The sequence below is a fragment of the Ammodytes marinus genome (genome assembly GCF_949987685.1).
Source record: "Ammodytes marinus genome assembly, chromosome: 10".
NCBI lineage: Eukaryota > Metazoa > Chordata > Actinopteri > Uranoscopiformes > Ammodytidae > Ammodytes > Ammodytes marinus.
Genome location: NC_137214.1, coordinates 30845520 through 30863019, shown reverse-complemented (window position 1 = coordinate 30863019; position 17500 = coordinate 30845520). Strand labels below are relative to the sequence as shown.

General features: G+C 40.3%; 1 protein-coding gene across 1 annotated transcript; it reads left to right on the top strand.

The window, feature by feature from the left end:
* Nucleotides 1–1035: 1035 nt before the first annotated feature.
* slitrk4 (SLIT and NTRK-like family, member 4) lies at nt 1036–3668 on the top strand (the record flags this gene model as incomplete). The annotated part of the gene is made up of 1 exon (XM_080036121.1): nt 1036–3668. One exon carries the CDS (start codon nt 1036–1038, stop codon nt 3637–3639), a length of 2604 nt encoding a protein of 867 aa, XP_079892247.1. The 3' UTR covers nt 3640–3668.
* Between the last annotated feature and the right edge of the window lie 13832 nt (nt 3669–17500).

Sequence of the window (17500 nt, the reverse complement as noted above, 5' to 3'; positions counted from 1 at the left end):
AAAATAGATTTGAGTATTTAGCAGAGTTTACATACATTACCCCCCCCCCCCTGCAGTATTGAATGGCCTGCATCAAGCATACAGCTCCGGAAAAAATGAAGAGACCACTCCAAATGTTCAGTGTCTCTCGTTTTACTATTTATAGGCATATGTTTGAGTAGAATGAACACTTTGGTTTTATTCTATAAACTACTGACAACATTTCTACCAAATTCCCCCCCAAAAATATTGACATTAAAGAGCATTTCCATTAAGTAATGTAGAGATGAAGATTGAAGAAAAATCCAGACTGGTCTCTTAATTTTTTCCAGAGCTGTATGTGCCGTCCAATAATTAGTTGATCATTGTCCCAAAGAACAAAAGCTGCTCACTGCACTGACTGAAGTGTAATAATATGAATTGTGTATCATAAGCATAGGGCTATGTTTAGGCTCTATTGTTATATATCTACAGTGAAAGGTTATAATGCCAAACCTGATGTAGTTTTTTAGATATGAAAAGAGAAGCAATGATTGCAATTTAAGTGTATTCAATGTTAAGTATGTATTTTGATGGTTTGCCTTCTTTGTGTGTGTGTGTGTGTGTGTGTGTGTGTGTGTGTGTGTGTGTGTGTGTGTGTGTGTGTTCGTGCACATGCGTCCCTGATGACATTTGAACATATGTGTGCCTATGTGTCTGTGCCTGTGTGTGCATGTATGTTTGTGTGTGTGCCTGTGTGTGTGTGGGTGTGTTTGTTTGTGTGCATGTGTGTGTTCATTTCACATGTCTCTCTGGGCTTGTCTGAACATATGTGCGCCTGTTTCTCTGTGTGTGTGTGTGTGTCTCTGTGTTTTTGTCCGCCTGTATGTGCAACTGTGTGTGTGTGTGTGTGTGTGTGTGTGTGTGTGCCTGTATGTGCTACTGTGTGTGTGTCTCTGTATGTCTGTATGTGCTTCTGCCTGTGTGTGAATGTCTCTCTCCCCTCTCTCTCTCTCTCTCTCCCTACAGGTTACTAAATGGTTTTGTGGAGGGGAAACAGATCTCTGAACCGGCGCGATGCTTCTCCTAATGCTGCTGGCGGCCTTTTCTGCTTCCACCATCTTCATCACCGTCCTTCTTCCCACTACGGTCTCTGGCTCCTCCCTCTCTTCATCCCAGGAGCCAATCGAAACGTCCGATCTCCCGATGACCGAGACCTGCTCCGCTTGCTCCTGCATGTCGGTGGAAAACGTCCTCTACGTCAACTGCGAAAAGGTGACGGTCTATCGTCCCACTCAACTCATCCCGCCGCCTTCCAGCTTGTACCACGTGAATTTCCAGAACAATTTCTTGATCATACTGTACCCCAATTCGTTCCCAAACTTCACCCACGCGGTGTCGCTGCAACTGGGCAACAATAAACTGCAGAACATCGAAGGCGGCGCTTTCATGGGCATGAGTGCCTTGAAACAGCTGCATTTGAACAATAACGAGTTGAAGGTGCTACGAGCGGACACTTTCCAGGGGATTGAGAATTTGGAGTACCTTCAGGCAGACTATAACTTGATTAAGTACATTGAAAAGGGGGCATTCAATAAACTGCACAGGCTAAAAGTGCTCATACTGAACGATAATCTTGTTCAGCTACTACCCGACAACATATTTCGCTTCGCCTCGCTCACACACTTGGATATAAGGGGGAACAGGATCCAGAAACTTCCTTATTTGGGCGTCTTGGAACATATCGGGAGAATTGTGGAGTTGCAATTGGATGACAACCCTTGGAACTGTACCTGTGATTTAGCCCCGCTCAAGGCATGGCTCGAAAACATGCCTTATAACATTTTTATCGGCGAGGCGATCTGTGAAACGCCTAGTGACTTGTACGGACGGCTACTCAAAGAAACCAACAAACAAGAGCTTTGCCCGATGGGGACAGGGAGTGACTTTGATGTGAGGATGCCCCCTGCCCAGCCTGAAAACGGGCAATCACCCTCAAACATGTCCCCTACCACTTTAGCTCCTATGGCCACAAAAGCACCAAAAACGACCGACTCATCTAAGATTTACGGTAATGGGATAGTGGCCGGGTTACCCCCGTTTGGACGAAATAGCCAGATTGTTTCCTTTCAAACGAGGACCCCGCCGCTGTTGTGCCCGCAGCCCTGCAGTTGCAAAGCCCACCCCTCGGATTTCGGCATAAGCGTCAGCTGTCAAGAGAGGAACGTTAAAAGTCTAGCCGATCTCATCCCGAAGCCGGCGAACGCCAAGAAACTTCACCTGAGCGGGAATTACATCCGCGACATAAGCCCCGTCGATTTCCAAGGCTTCGAGGGGCTGGATCTGCTTCATCTGGGCAGCAATCAAATCGTCACGGTGCAAAGAGGTGTGTTCGCAAATCTCACCAACCTGAGAAGACTGTATCTGAACGGCAACCAGCTCGAACAGCTACACCCGGAGATGTTTCTGGGCCTCTCAAACCTCCAGTACTTATATTTGGAATACAATGCCATAAAGGAAATCCTGGCGGGCACCTTCGATTCCATGCCGAACCTCCAACTCCTGTATCTCAACAACAACGTCTTGCGGAGTCTCCCTGCCTACGTTTTTTCGGGCGTATCATTGGCCAGGCTCAATCTGAAAAACAACCACTTCATGACGTTGCCAGTGAGCGGCGTTCTGGACCAGCTGAGATCGCTAACCCAAATCGACCTAGAGGGCAACCCGTGGGAGTGTACGTGTGATCTCGTGGCGCTCAAACTGTGGCTCGAAAAACTGAGTGACGGAGTGGCTGCCAAAGAGGTGAAGTGTGCCTCCCCTGTGCAGTTCTCAAACGTCGAGCTACGCCTCTTGAAAAATGAGATCGTCTGCCCTAAGCTCATCGCGAGGCCCCCGTTTATTCTGACTAGCGCCACCCCTGTTTTGACCTCCCTGTCGCCTGCCGGGGTGGGCAAGGCGCCTCCGGGAGGGCCCGTACCTCTCTCAATCATGATCCTAAGCATCCTGGTTGTGCTTATTGTCACCGTGTTCATTGCCTTCTGCCTGTTAGTTTTTGTCCTGAGGAGGAATAAAAAGCCGGCGGGAGGCAGACAGGAGCTCGGCAGTCAGGAGTGCGGTTCGATGTCTTTGCAGCTGCGAAGACACAGCCACAAATCAGGCAAGAAAGGCGGGATCCCCGGGGACGATTTAGGAGGGGAGACATTCATCCCCCAGACCATAGAACACATCGGCAAGAGCCACACGTGCGGAATAGGACGCTCCTCTTCGGATATGGACGCGGGATTCAAGTTCGCGGACTCCCAAAGGCAGAAGATAATCCTCCGAAACGCCGCCGACAAAGACAAAGACTCGCTATCGACGTTGGAGCGAAACAAGCGCCTGAGCACCATCGACGAGCTCGAGGAGTTTTTGCCCCACCGCGAACCCAGCATGTTTATCCAGAACTTCCTGGACGGAAAGAGGGATTTCAACAGCATAGGGATGGGGGGCTACGAGATACGATACCCGGAGAAATCGCTGGATAGAAAGATGAAAAAGGGGACGTCGCTGATAGGGGGGAACCATAGTAAGATAGTGGTGGAGCAGAGAAAGAGTGAGTATTATGAGCTGAAGGCGAAGCTCCAAGGGACGCCTGATTACCTCCAGGTGCTTGAAGAGCAGACTGCGCTCAGTAGAATGTAAGGGATTCGGTTTTTATGTGTTTTGATTTTAGTAGTGCATTGATTATATTCAAAGATATGAACACACACACATACACATAAAAAACACACACAGACACAGACACACACACACACACACACACACACACACACATACACATAAAAAACACAGACATAAAAAAACACACACAGACACACACACACACACAGAAACACACAGATACACATAAAAACACACATACACACAGATACACATACACAGAAACACACAGACACACATACACACACACACATACACACACACACACACACACACACATACACATAAAAACACACATACACATAGATACACATACAAGGAAGTATACATGTACACAGGCAGACAGACAGGCAGATAGACAGCCAAACATATCAATACACAGACACATAAAACACACACAGACATATAAAGACACACACAGACACACATACCCAGAAACACACACACACACACACATACATAAAAACACACATACACACAGATACACATACAAGGAAGTATACATGTACACAGGCAGACAGACAGGCAGATAGACAGCCAAACATATCAATACACAGACACATAAAACACACATACATACAAGGAAGTCAGATATACATGTACACAGGCAGGCAGACAGACAGATAGACAGCCAAACACATCTGCCTTTCACTGCTTCTTTCTGGCCACACACACACACCCACACACCATTCTAACCCCCCTCTGTCCAAGATCATTCACTTGTTGTCCTCATCCCCCTCTCTGCAACCACACACACACACACACACACACACGATCCCACACACACGCGATCCCACACACACACACACACGCATAAAAAGTGCCTTCTGGAAATCCTTAATGACCAATGCAGAAATGGACAAAATGGCTCCACACTACAAAGGCTATTACCAGAGTCGGGGGCGTGGATCTATCACACGGTAAAAAAGACCTTTCGGATTATCCATGCCACTATCATGTATGAATTCCCTGACATGCTTTACCACACAGGACAACCCTAAAAAGGCAACCAGACAGACAGGCGTTAGTGTGTGTGTTTTTTTTGCTGCTATCGAAATGGGGTACAATTCAACTCTCTCTTTATTTTTTTGTTGTTCTCGTTTTTAACCTAAACATTCATTTTTCCAACCAAATCAAAAAGGGTCTTGAAAAAACTGTGCTTGAGAATATACCTCAATGTCTTCAAACCCCTCAATTTAAAGAGAAAAAAAGTGAAAAATAGAGAAAAAAGGAGAGGAGGACATGTTGTTTCGCTGTGGAAAAGAAGTATCCAAAATCATCGATGCATCTTGGATAATATAAACATGAAAAATCGGGACTTCGATTGGAGATGGAGATGGAGATGGATGCTACTTTGCTTAATTTTTTTTTCTGCGTTTGGGATATCCGTTTGTTCTATGGGGGGGATGTGCTGCTGCCATCTTGTCTGGATTACACACACACACACACACACACACACACACACACACACACACACACACACACACACACTCGTTGCAGTGCACCTGCTCTATTGCCGGGAGGCGAAAAAACTGGCTTCTGTTTTCCTTTTCGAGAGGGGGGAATTGGAGGGCACTGCAAAAAAAAAAAAAAAAAAAAAAAAAAAAAAAACTCTTTTGTGGGGGGAATGATTTTGTGACCATGTTAAATATAGTGTCTTCTGAATGGAGTTGTGTTTCTCTCTCTCTCTCTCTCTCTCTTCGACAATGCTACTTCACAGTGGACTGTACGTTGCTTTTGGGTTGAAAAATCCAAAACGACACGTAACACTGTCGAGAGGATAGTTGTTTCTTGACAAAATGGAAGAAAAAAAAATGTGTCTACTGAAGAATCATGATGAAAAAAAAAAGAATTACTAAAGTTGCTTGCCATGTAAGCGTAACCTGGAATTTATTTTGTAAGTCTTACATTATTTGTATCTGTGGGACTGGTTTGTAAATTACAAGGAAGGACAAACATCTTATATATATACACACACAGAGACACAGACAGAGACACAGACACACACACACACACACACACACACACACACACACACACACACACACACACACACACACACACACACACACACACACACAATGTACAACGGAGCTTCATCTTCATCAAGAGACTACACATACCAGAATTGTCAAACAAACCGCTAGTATATAATTCAATCCCCTTGTCGGCTCTCAATTCGTAGTAAGAAGAAAAAAAAATTTAACAACATAGTTAATTTATTTTTCTATGCAGGAATTATTTAAAGAGTTATTGGTATTATTTAAAAATTAATAATACACGAAGAATGATGGGAAATGGCTTGGTAGAAAGATGCATCAGAATTCACACAGGCCACTATCAAAGGGTCGTTTGTTTCACCTGCTGTGGAAATGAGAAGGGTTGTAAAATGTGAAATTTGTGATGTTAACTTTTTTTTATTTAATTTTTATTTTTTAAAAGGTGCTCCGAGGAACTTTCAGTGTGTGTTCATTCTAGCGCCCCCCCCCTTTGGACGAAAGCGGTAGTGTTTTTTTACTACGCCAGCTGTAGTTCCTGGGTGAGCGTATATACCCAGGACAAAGGCATACAGAAAAACTATATAAAAAAATAGCATTCTTTGAACTGATGGTCTCGTTTTGCCGTAACATGTAATTTACGATCATCAGAGTGAAAAATTCAACCGTTTCAGAAATATTTTAAAAGTTCCTCGTAGCACCTTTAAATTGTCGCACGACAAGCCCGAGAAAGCCTGATAGAGTCTGTGAAGTTTATCAAGCAGTTTTCCTTATTCTTATATCTCCCACAGTATCTTGTGAAAAGGTTTTTTATTCTTATTAACATTATGCAACCAAAATAAATGTGCATTACAAAACTTGATATGGTTCTAAGGATTGTTAAGAGTGAGGGGAAGTTTTGCTTGGGAGAGGTATGGCTTGCGAACATCGATAAAAAAATTGTTAGTTCTGGGCAGAAATCGTATCATTAAAAACACTATGTGCAATATTAGTAAAAATATGCTCAGTCATTGACGGCTTCAAATAATTTTTCTTTTGGTTAATTTATTTAGTTTAAAAGGTTATAAAATGTCAAGATTCAAGGTTCTATTTCGAAAATTCTTTTATCAATATCAATCAAACTCTATCCGGTCCTTTATTTAAAAAAAAAAAAAAAAAAAAAAGTATTGTTTCGTTAAAAATTATGAGTGTTTATTGACATTTACAAATGAATAGAATGTATCTTGGAAAGTATAATAAATACAATTTTTTCTATCGGTCATAAATCTCCTGTATATTGGTTAATTTTCTCTTGTATAATCATGTTGAAATCAAGGTATTAAAATCAGCACCTATTTGCACTGTGTCCCCCTATTTCTTTTAGTTGATATCCTGTTAAAGCTAGGGTGGGTAACTTTTTCACTGTACTATTTGGCAAAAATGTCATATAAGCCATTCAGCTATATGTAAGGTGAAGTGGTCTGAGAATATCTACTCATCACTTTGCTCTCCCCTGCCTCTGTGTGCCGCCCCCAAAAATTGCCACCGCTCATGTACACTTTGACCAATCAGAGCGAGGCTCCGATTCTCCGTTCTTATTGGCTGTTGGGACTGTCCATTCACTTTGGCACCGACGTTGTTGGTGTAGAGCGTGTCAGGGAGGGACCAGAGAGAACACAATAGGAGCGGTTGAGGTATTTGGATTCGAATCTCTATCCCAACTGCTATTTTCTCCCAAATCATATACCCCAGCTTTAAGTTTTGACATTAAAGGTCCCATAATGTTTCCAATTTTTGGGTTCAAAATTGTAATTTGGGTTTATATTATATACTGTTTTCATGGTGTAGTGTTAAAAAACCCTTCATATTTCACAAAGTGCCATTGTTGAATGTCCTCTTTTCAGCCTCTGTCTGAAACGCTCTGTTTTAGAGTTGTCTCTTTAAGCCCCGCCTTCCAAAGCGCCCAGTCTGCTCTGGCCCCTGAATCTAACTGCTGGTTTGAATCTAACTACTAGTTTGACTGCTAGCTAGTTTCAGAGGTATCTGGGGGTGTGGTCTATCAAAGGTTGGATAGGGGTTACCAACTTCTCCCCTTGTGACATCATAAAAGGGTAAACTCTATATATATTTTTTTTGCACTCATGTTTTCAGAAAGGTGGAGGTATAGAGAAAATGAGATCAAGTTTTTTTAAAAAAAATCATACTTTGGGATTCTCTTGACAAATAATAATGTTGAAAAACCATGAAAAAGTGCATTCTACACTGTAGCAGACCTTTAAAAAAAATACAGCTCCGGAAAAAATTAAGAGACCAGTCTTGATTTTTCTTAAATGCTCTTAATGACAAAAAATGCATTGGAATTTGGTAGAAATATTGTCAGTAATTTATGTTATAAAACCAAAATGTTCATTCTACTCAAACATATGCTTATAAATAGTCAAACGAGAGACACTGAACATTTGGAGTGGTCTCTTAATTTTTTTCCAGAGCTGTATATTCTACCATTGAAAACGGCAACACAGTTTTTCACAGAGCAAGTTGGATTGTGTGACAAGCTCAGTTGTCAGTCTAACACACTCAAAGCTCAACTGACAACATGTTTAACTTGTTTTTGTTCATGTACAAACACTGTCTGCCCTTCAAGCATCACACAGTGTCTGTTTGCTTAGACTGTTTGTTTTGGAGGGAATTGTCTGAGGAAATGGAGGATGGTAACAGTAAGAAGTGGTTCCTAATACAAAGCACACTTGGTTTCATGGCCTTAGGTGTTAGTGTACAGCCCCAGAAAAAAATTAAGAGACCAATCTGGATTTTTTTTTCAATCTTTATCTCTACATAACTTGTTGAAAATGCTCTTAAAGACAAAATATTTGTTGTGAATTTGGTTGAAATGTTGTCAGTAGTTTGTAAAATAAAACCAAAATGTTCATTCTACTCAAACATATGCCTCTAAAGAGTAAAACGTGAGACAATGAACATTTGGAGTGGTCTCTTAAATTTTTCCGTAGCTGTATATTATCCGCCTACACTTAAATACTGGTTAAACGTTTGTGTTTTTTTAAACTAAAATCCAAATTGAAGTAATTTTTTTTGTGTTCAAGATAAACATTTGAGGTTTCAAATCATCATCTAAGGCAAGACACTGCAGTCAAAACTCAAGTTTGACATTTTTGACTATTTTCTTCATCTTTAAACCTGCAGTGTGTAATATGACATCATCAAGAAAGTTCTACAAAGTTCTAGAATGCAACGCTCCCTGGGTAACCCCAACCCTTTTGAATAATAACAGAAGCTACAGTGGCCTTCAAGGACAAGAACAATTCTACATTTTAAACAATGCACCTGATGACATTCCAACTATGACACTTTGAAGATGGCGGCACTAGGCCTTGGTCCAAAATATGCAGAAATATGGACATACATGAGACCCTTTCTAAGGGAAAAATATAATAATTCAAAAAAATGTTTTCAGCTATTATGCACTAAATTAAACGTACTTATGGATATTATAATTACTTTCTACAGAATCTGCTAGGAAATAAAACCCAAAATTCTACACACTGCAGGTTTAATATTAGAATAAATAATAGGTCCAATATGTACATTTGGGTAACACCATGTAAATGTATATAATATCTATAAGATACATTTTTTACCTTATACACCTGCACTGTCTCTCCTTATAAAAGGTCTTACTGTGCTGTTTTTTTTTGCGTTTCAGAACTTGTGATGCTCTAAAAATGTACAGAAAGTCAAAATTTCAAAAATATATGTGTACTACGTTAAAGTAGTTCGCATTCTTTCTTATATCTATTTGTCTTTCCATTATGAAAATCCCACAATCGAACAATGTGCTCTTACGTTTGAGGCTATTTGGCCAGACACCATCGTTTACAAGGTGTCACCGCTCCATATATTCTTAGTAAACTATCCAAAATGTATCCTTGTTTAATTTTAGGGTTTAAAAGAATAAATTCCTATTCCTATTTTCTGTGCTAATCCGACCTTTGGGGCTTTTGGGAAAAACCAAGTAGCAGCAAGTATGACTCATCCAGACACTAGAGAATAGTTTCCTCATTAATTATTAATACCCTTGGCAGTTATGATCTAAAAAAAGGGGGGAATGTGTGTGTGTGCGTGTGTGTGTGTGCGTGCGTGCGTGTGCGTGTGTGTGTGTGTGCGTGAGTGTGTGTGTGTATTCAATTGTACCACTCTATAATAAAATAGAATTATTATTTTGATACTTAAAAACAGACAATGGCGGAGCGTTTTACTGGTGTGTGTGTGTGTGTGTGTGTGTGTGTGTGTGTGTGTGTGGCATATACTGTACGTTTATTTAGTATGGAGCTGCAATTGGAAGTGTTTGGAAAGCGCTGTCTCATGCATTACGTTTTGATTTGGCCACTAGGGGTGCTATTAGCACACAGCATATATAAGAACACAGCAGACGGTGTGAATTACACACACGCACGCACACGCACACACACACACACACACACACACACACACACACACAAATGGACTGTTGGGGAGATTACTGCTGTTTCAAGGCTTTTGGCTCAAACTCAAAGACAGAAATAATAACATACTTTTCATGAATTCTATTTGAAGTATTATTAGATTTTTTCGCCGTTTGTTCTGTGATTCTTTAAGCCAATTGAAGCAGAATAACGAGCTTTTGATGATTGTAATTATTTCCTGGAATGTGTAATTAGTGTACATGTGGTTTCACTAGGTCATGGTCTATTTGGGGGGGAACAATAGATGTAACAATCAAGCATTTCATATAAAAGGATTTAGAAATGGCAAAATTCTGATTTTTCACAACAGCACTTGAACGCAGCATGAGCATAGTGTAAGTGGAAATTAAAATGTTGGACGATTAAGATCACTTTTAATTAACTTTTTTGAAGTTGGACATTTAATTCAAGAGAGTCTAATTGTAACTTGAAGACCTACTTCACCGGTGGGAATATGAAGGTGTATTGAACTCTGAGATCCTATGTAGTATAAATGTGCAAAACATTTTAGAAATCGGTTCATCCTAGCCTGAGAAAAAGGCAGAAAGAGTGTTTTATGTGTGAAATCACACTAGTGAAAATGTAGGGTTAGGATTAACAGGACAGCTGGGCAAAGGGAAGACTGAGGGAAGACTGAGGGAAGAAAAACCTCATTCATTATATTATAATAGTGATTTTATATTCCTTTACAGTCATTGCATTGATAAATTGGAGCAATATTGACCAGTTCTTCATTTGCTGATAATGCACCATTAGGCTACTTCTAAGCTGAAGTTTGACATTCAGGAGTATTTTTTTTCTGTAGGAATTTCACATTTCATATCCTATTTCACCCTTGTTTTTTTACTGAGTGAGTGAGTGAGTGAGTGAGTGAGTGAGTGAGTGAGTGAGTGAGTGAGTGAGTGAGTGAGTGAGTGAGTGAGAGTGTGTGTGTCTGTGTGTGTGTATGAGTGAGTCTGTCTGTCTGTCTGTCTGTCTGTCTGTCTGTCTGTGTTCGTGCCTGTGTTATAACCATTGTACATCTATCACAACTGGTGGTCTCCTTAAAAAACCCACTGCCTCTCTATGTTGACTCTATAATCCCTATGCTATTCACACGGTATTTGTTTTAATTACTCTGATATTTCTTTGTTCTCTGACACCTTATTAAACCGTACAAATTCACAGCAGCCGGCCCTGTGTCTATACCCAATGCCAAATATGTGCTCAGGAATGTCTACCAGGGCAGTTTTTGGCATGGGCTTGCAAATGTGTGTGTGTGTGTGTGTGTGTGTGTGTGTGTGTGTGTGTGTGTGTGTGTGTGTGTGTGTGTGTGTGTGTGTGTGTGTGTGTGTGTGTGTGTGTGTGTGTGTGTGGCTGCAGTCATTTGAATAGGGATGAAAGGGGGGTTAGGCATCTCCACGGTCATTCACAAATTTGTCAATGAATCCCAGATGAGAGAGAGACAATACCTCAACCTCCCCTAACAGATGTTTCATTAAAAAACATACCCTGCGTTCCAATTCACATACTTTCTCTTTTTACTACACTACATACTAAAGTACAGAAGAGTTTTAGGGCCCTAGACAGGAGAGAGAAAAAAAAATCAGATAAGGAAGATTTTTTTTCATTATGTCGAGAATAATACTCCAAAATGCTATTGGAGTTAGTGGTGCATTTATGTATTTTCAGCATACTACAATTGATTTGCATGTATTGGGACATCCTAAATCTTTTCCTGGCATACTGAATAGTAGGGAAGTATGGGGGATTGGAACGTAGGGATGGACAAATCCAAATCCTCAAGTGCTCTGTTTGCAGATTGTCCGCTGCCATTTTCATTTTCACAGCGTTTTAATGATGTTAGTAAAAAGCTATTGATTTGAAGTCCTCTTGTCAGCTGTGTGTTGAGACTAGCATGTCCTCAGAGAGAGTTAACCTTGAATAAAGGGTTTTGAAATAATGGATAGATTAAATGTGTGTGTGTGTATTCAAGGGTATATACAGGAGGGAGTGTAGGGTTTATTTAGACATTAACGCCTATGGTAAATGGACTTGTATAGCGCTATATCTCTGTTTATCACAGACCCAAAGCGCTTTACATTGTTTTTTTGTACACATTCACCCAGTCACACACACATTCATACACCAATAGCAGCAGCTACCACGCAGGGTAGGCTTAGCACTAGGGTGCTAAGCTAACTATCGGGAGCAATTCGGGGTTCAGTGTCTTGCCCAGGGACACTTTGACATGTAGCAGGGAGACGGGGGATTGAACCTCTGACCCTGCACACCAGAGGCGAACTCCCTACCCACTTCGCCACTGCCGCCCTATGTTAACCTGGTTTAAAATAGTTAAAATTGAATATGATATCAAAGCTGGGTGTATCAATAAGCTTTTACAAAAACCTGATTGAAAAATAAATGTTCATAAATATCAATTGTAGAAAAACAGCAACAGTCATTGTTTTTATAGAATGTTCGGGTAGAGAACTGCCGTGATTGGTTCAAAATACTTTGAGTAAAAAGATCAAGATCAGAGCTTAAAGGCCTACTTCACCGGTTTGAATATGAAGGTGTATTGAATTCTGAGATCCTATGTAGTATAAATGTGCAAAAAAAATTAAAATCGGTTCATCCTAGCCTGAAAAAAAACGTACATTGTAAATATTACTGTGATGTCACAGTAAAAGACATCACAGTAATATTTACAAAGTACGTTTTTTTTTAACCCTATATTTCTCTTTATGTGATGTCACGAGAAAGAGAAATATAGGGTTAAAAAAACACTCTTTCTGCCTTTTCTCAGGCTAGGATGAACCGATTTCAATTTTTTTCGCACATTTATACTACATAGGATCTCAGAATTCAATACACCTTCATATTCAAACCAGTGAAGTAGGTCTTTAACCAAATTTCTGTAAAATGTATCAAACTGAAATGACAATATCTTTCATTTGGATTGATAGACACATATGCCTATAACTCTTTTCAGATGCTTAACTATCTTGCAACTAACTCCCCAAATGACATAGTTGGAAGGATTGTGTGGATTTGGGTTTACAGCTATAGGGAGGTGCATTTTGTAGAATGTATTAGATGCCACTAAATATTCAGATATTACACAATGTACCTTTAAAGAGGACCTATGATACTTTTCGACTTTTATGACCTATAAACGTTGTTATAATGATTTATAGTCCTGTTTAACCATACTAGCGTATCAAATAATTACGTACATGCATTTAGACGTATTCCCTGCTGACCGTCTGGGGTGGCTATGCAGAGCACTAAACACTAGGGCAGCCGGTCGAGAATTCACTTGTTCAAATTTCCGGGTATCGTTTCGTCACGTTCCCGGATGTTTCCATGTATGGTAATGCTGCTCAGGCAAGCTCCGGCCATGCCCCCACCTTCCTCTCTCAGAAATCTCCCCGCGCGCTGAGTGGGGTTTGCAGGAGGGGGGGGAGGGGGGGGGGGGGGGAGGGGGGGGGGGGGGCGGAGAAGCTCAAGCAGTGTGTGGAGCAGACTGCTGTGCTCGCTAGGGTAAGAGGAAGAGTTTCCTGAAAATCTACATGGTTTTTTGTGATGTGATTCGTGTCAGGTTGCTCTATAGCAGTTTTTAACAAGAAATTAAGACCGTAAAAGTAGTATAATAGGATCTCTTTAAAGCCATGAAACTTGAGTAACAAGGTGCAAACTTCCAGTGCAATATGTTTAAAAAACTTCCCTTTTTAAATTATTTTTCAGGTTCATATTACGAGTGACTTTAGGATAGTTGAACAACCCTCCCTTAGGGCACACCGTTAAATGAATTCTCATTCAAATTGTGTCCTTTTGTAATACTTGTCCTTTTGTATCAGCTTGGCCTGAAAAATAATGAGTTCTTTGCCCCAGCGCCCATAAAAAAAGTGACACCTGCTCTCACAAAATAATTGAGAGACCCAAAGTGTAAATCATTATTTAACGATACTGGTAATGCATCCATATTAAGTCTTTGGCTTGGAGGTAGTGGAGTTGAAGTAGCAAGGTTTTGTCATGTATGATATCCGTTATTAAAGGCCTACTTCACCGGTTTGAATATGAAGGTGTATTGAATTCTGAGATCCTATGTAGTATAAATGTGCAAAAAAAATTAAAATCGGTTCATCCTAGCCTGAGAAAAGGCAGAAAGAGTGTTTTTTTTAACCCTATATTTCTCTTTCTCGTGACATCACAGAAAGAGAAATATAGGGTTAAAAAAAAAACTTACTTTGTAAATATTACTGTGATGTCACAGTAAAAGACATCACAGTAATATTTACAAAGTAAGTTTTTTTTAACCCTATATTTCTCTTTCTGTGATGTCACGAGAAAGAGAAATATAGGGTTAAAAAAAACATTCTTTCTGCCTTTTCTCAGGCTAGGATGAACCGATTAAAAAAATTATCGCACATTTATACTACATAGGATCTCAGAATTCAATACACCTTCATATTCAAACCGGTGAAGTAGGCCTTTAAATGCAGTGTTTCATGCATCTGTACATATTCTTCTTCTAAAACTTCTAAAACTGTCAATTTTTCAAATATGTCGGGTGACTGGCAATGGTGGTGTCATTATAGGGTGATCCTGTGTCATGTTGGTGTAATGTTTTTATATATGACAAAGTAAATTGAACTTGGATTTTGTGTGGATTGTGAAACTGTTAGACAGACAGACAGACAGACAGACAGACAGACAGACAGGCAGACAGACAGGCAGACAGGCAGACAGACAGACAGACAGAAGAAGCCTGCTAGCCATAATTGCTGAGACCGTCATAATGTTGATATACGGGTTAAGTGAGAGGTTAAGTTTTAATCTTGTACACCTTGATAGATAGATAGATAGATAGATAGATAGATAGATAGATAGATAGATAGATAGATAGATAGATAGATAGATAGATAGATAGATAGATAGATAGATAGACAGACAGACAGACAGACAGACAGACAGACAGACAGACAGACAGACAGACAGACAGACAGACAGACAGACAGACAGATAGATAGATAGATAGATAGATAGATAGATAGATAGATAGATAGATAGATAGATAGATAGATAGATAGATAGATAGATAGATAGATAGATAGACAGATAGATAGATAGATAGACAGATAGATAGACGGATAAATAGATAGATAGATAGATAGATAGACAGACAGACAGACAGACAGACAGACAGACAGAGGTTAAGGTTAAATCGTGTACACCTTGAAAACAGCATAATTCAAACCTCTATTCCCAGTCCTTGCACTAACAAAAGCATCTGCCACGTCAACTTCACCCTTGAAGATGCAGAACACCCACAGTCCACCTACTCGTTATGTCTGCCTGATTAGACCTCTTATCTCAGACAGTGTGGGTGTATGTGATCCTATCTGTGTGTGTGTGTGTGTGTGTGTGTGTGTGTGTGTGTGTGTGTGTGCGTGCGTGTGTGTGCTTCATTTGATTGGCAGTTCCCTCACCCTCTTGTTACCGTGGTTGCACCCAATTAGGGCGTGACAACCTCCTTATCATTCTGATTGGTGAAAGCAAGATTGTTTTTTTTTAACGGCGGACAATTTGACTTTGAATTGCAAGAAAAGCACGCATCCATACTATCCCTGCGTTCCAATGCCCATACTATCTAATATTAGTATGGTTGAAAAAAGATTTAGGTTGTCCCGATTCTTGTGGTATGGTTAGAAATACCCGGATTTCTACTACATCCAGCCGAGATTATTAGTGTTGAAAACAATATCCTGTTTGGGTGATTCTGACCCATAATCCAGTGCGCACCGGAAGTGACGTCACATCGACGGAGCCTCCGTATGAAAACAAACGGGGATGCGACGGGTATAAAAGCAAGAGGCAAGATCAAGGCGCAATGTTATGATGAAATAAATAAGTAAAAGTATGTCCCAAGTGTATGCCTACTACATCCTAACTAGATTATTTTTATGGTCAGATGTAGTATGTAGAATAGAAAAAAGCGATTTGGAATGCAGCCTAAATGCTTTTTGTAGACAGTATACACTAATTTTCTAATTTAAAGAAATCCCATTTAGTAGAGGGAAAAGTTTGACTATTTTGGAGATGGTAAGACTTGAATGAGGTAATCAAACAGTGGCTTTGAAAAGGTCTCTACTAATTAATTCCCTCAAACTGAAACCAAATTGCTTTTTCCGACTAATTGAATTTGTGTTTTCTGAACTGTGTCACCGCTATCCTTTGAGTCCTTTCTCCAATTTCCTTTGTGCATTGCATTATGGGAAAACAATGCACCTGAACATTAGGAATAGATGATTACTTTTGTGATTACCTAGTATTACATTCATTTTATGTCATTTAAAGGTGCTCCAAGGAACTTTCAGTTTGTGTTAATTCTAGCGCCCCCCTTTGGACAAAAGCGGTAGTGTTTTTACTACGCCAGCTGTTGTTCCTGGGTGAGCGTATACCCATGACAAAGGCATTAAGAAAAACTATATGAAAAATAGCATTCTTTGCACTGATGGTCTCGTTTGCTGTTACATGTAATTTATGATCATCAGAGGAAAAATGAGACTGTTTCAGAAATATTTAAAAGTTCCTCGTAGCACCTTTAACATAAGGAATAAACAATGATTACTTTCGTGATTACAACTAATATTACATTCATATAAGGTCGTAAATCGCTGGTTAGATCCCCGGCACCGGACAGGAGGGTGTTATTTGTAAAACTTGTAGTGGCTGGTATTACATCTACGGTGCCCACCATCTCTACCATTGTGTCCTTGAGCAAGACACTTTAACCCCAAACTGTTCCAGGGGCGCTGCTGTACTATGGCTGACCCTGGGCTCTGACCCCCTCTGGAGTGTGGGAACTTGAGAGGGGAGATGCGAAGAATGAATTTCGATAAACCTTGTGCATATTGACAAATAAAGAAACTTAAATATGCTAATTTTGTATTTAGTTTAGCCAACATTTGAGCTAATAGTTTGAGCTAACACACTTTTTATTGCTGCCTTTCGCAAAATGCTGTGGACTACAATATGGAAATACTCTTAAAATATTTTTTTTTTGGCATTTCCAAGCTTTATTAGATAGTACAGAGTTGAAATGGGGAGACAGAGAGAGAGAGAGAGAGAGAGAGAGAGGGGGGATGACCTGCAGTAAAGGTCCACGGGTCGGATTTGAACCCGCGACCACTGCAACGAAGGCCAGAGCCAATATGGTACGCGCTCTATCCACTACACCACCGGAGCACCCCTACAAAGTGGAGATACTCCTAAAAGCACCATTTAGTCTGAATTCCAGTAAAGCACTTGACGAAATGTACTAATCTCCTTTACAAGTCTGGAGCACTAAATTGCCGTCAC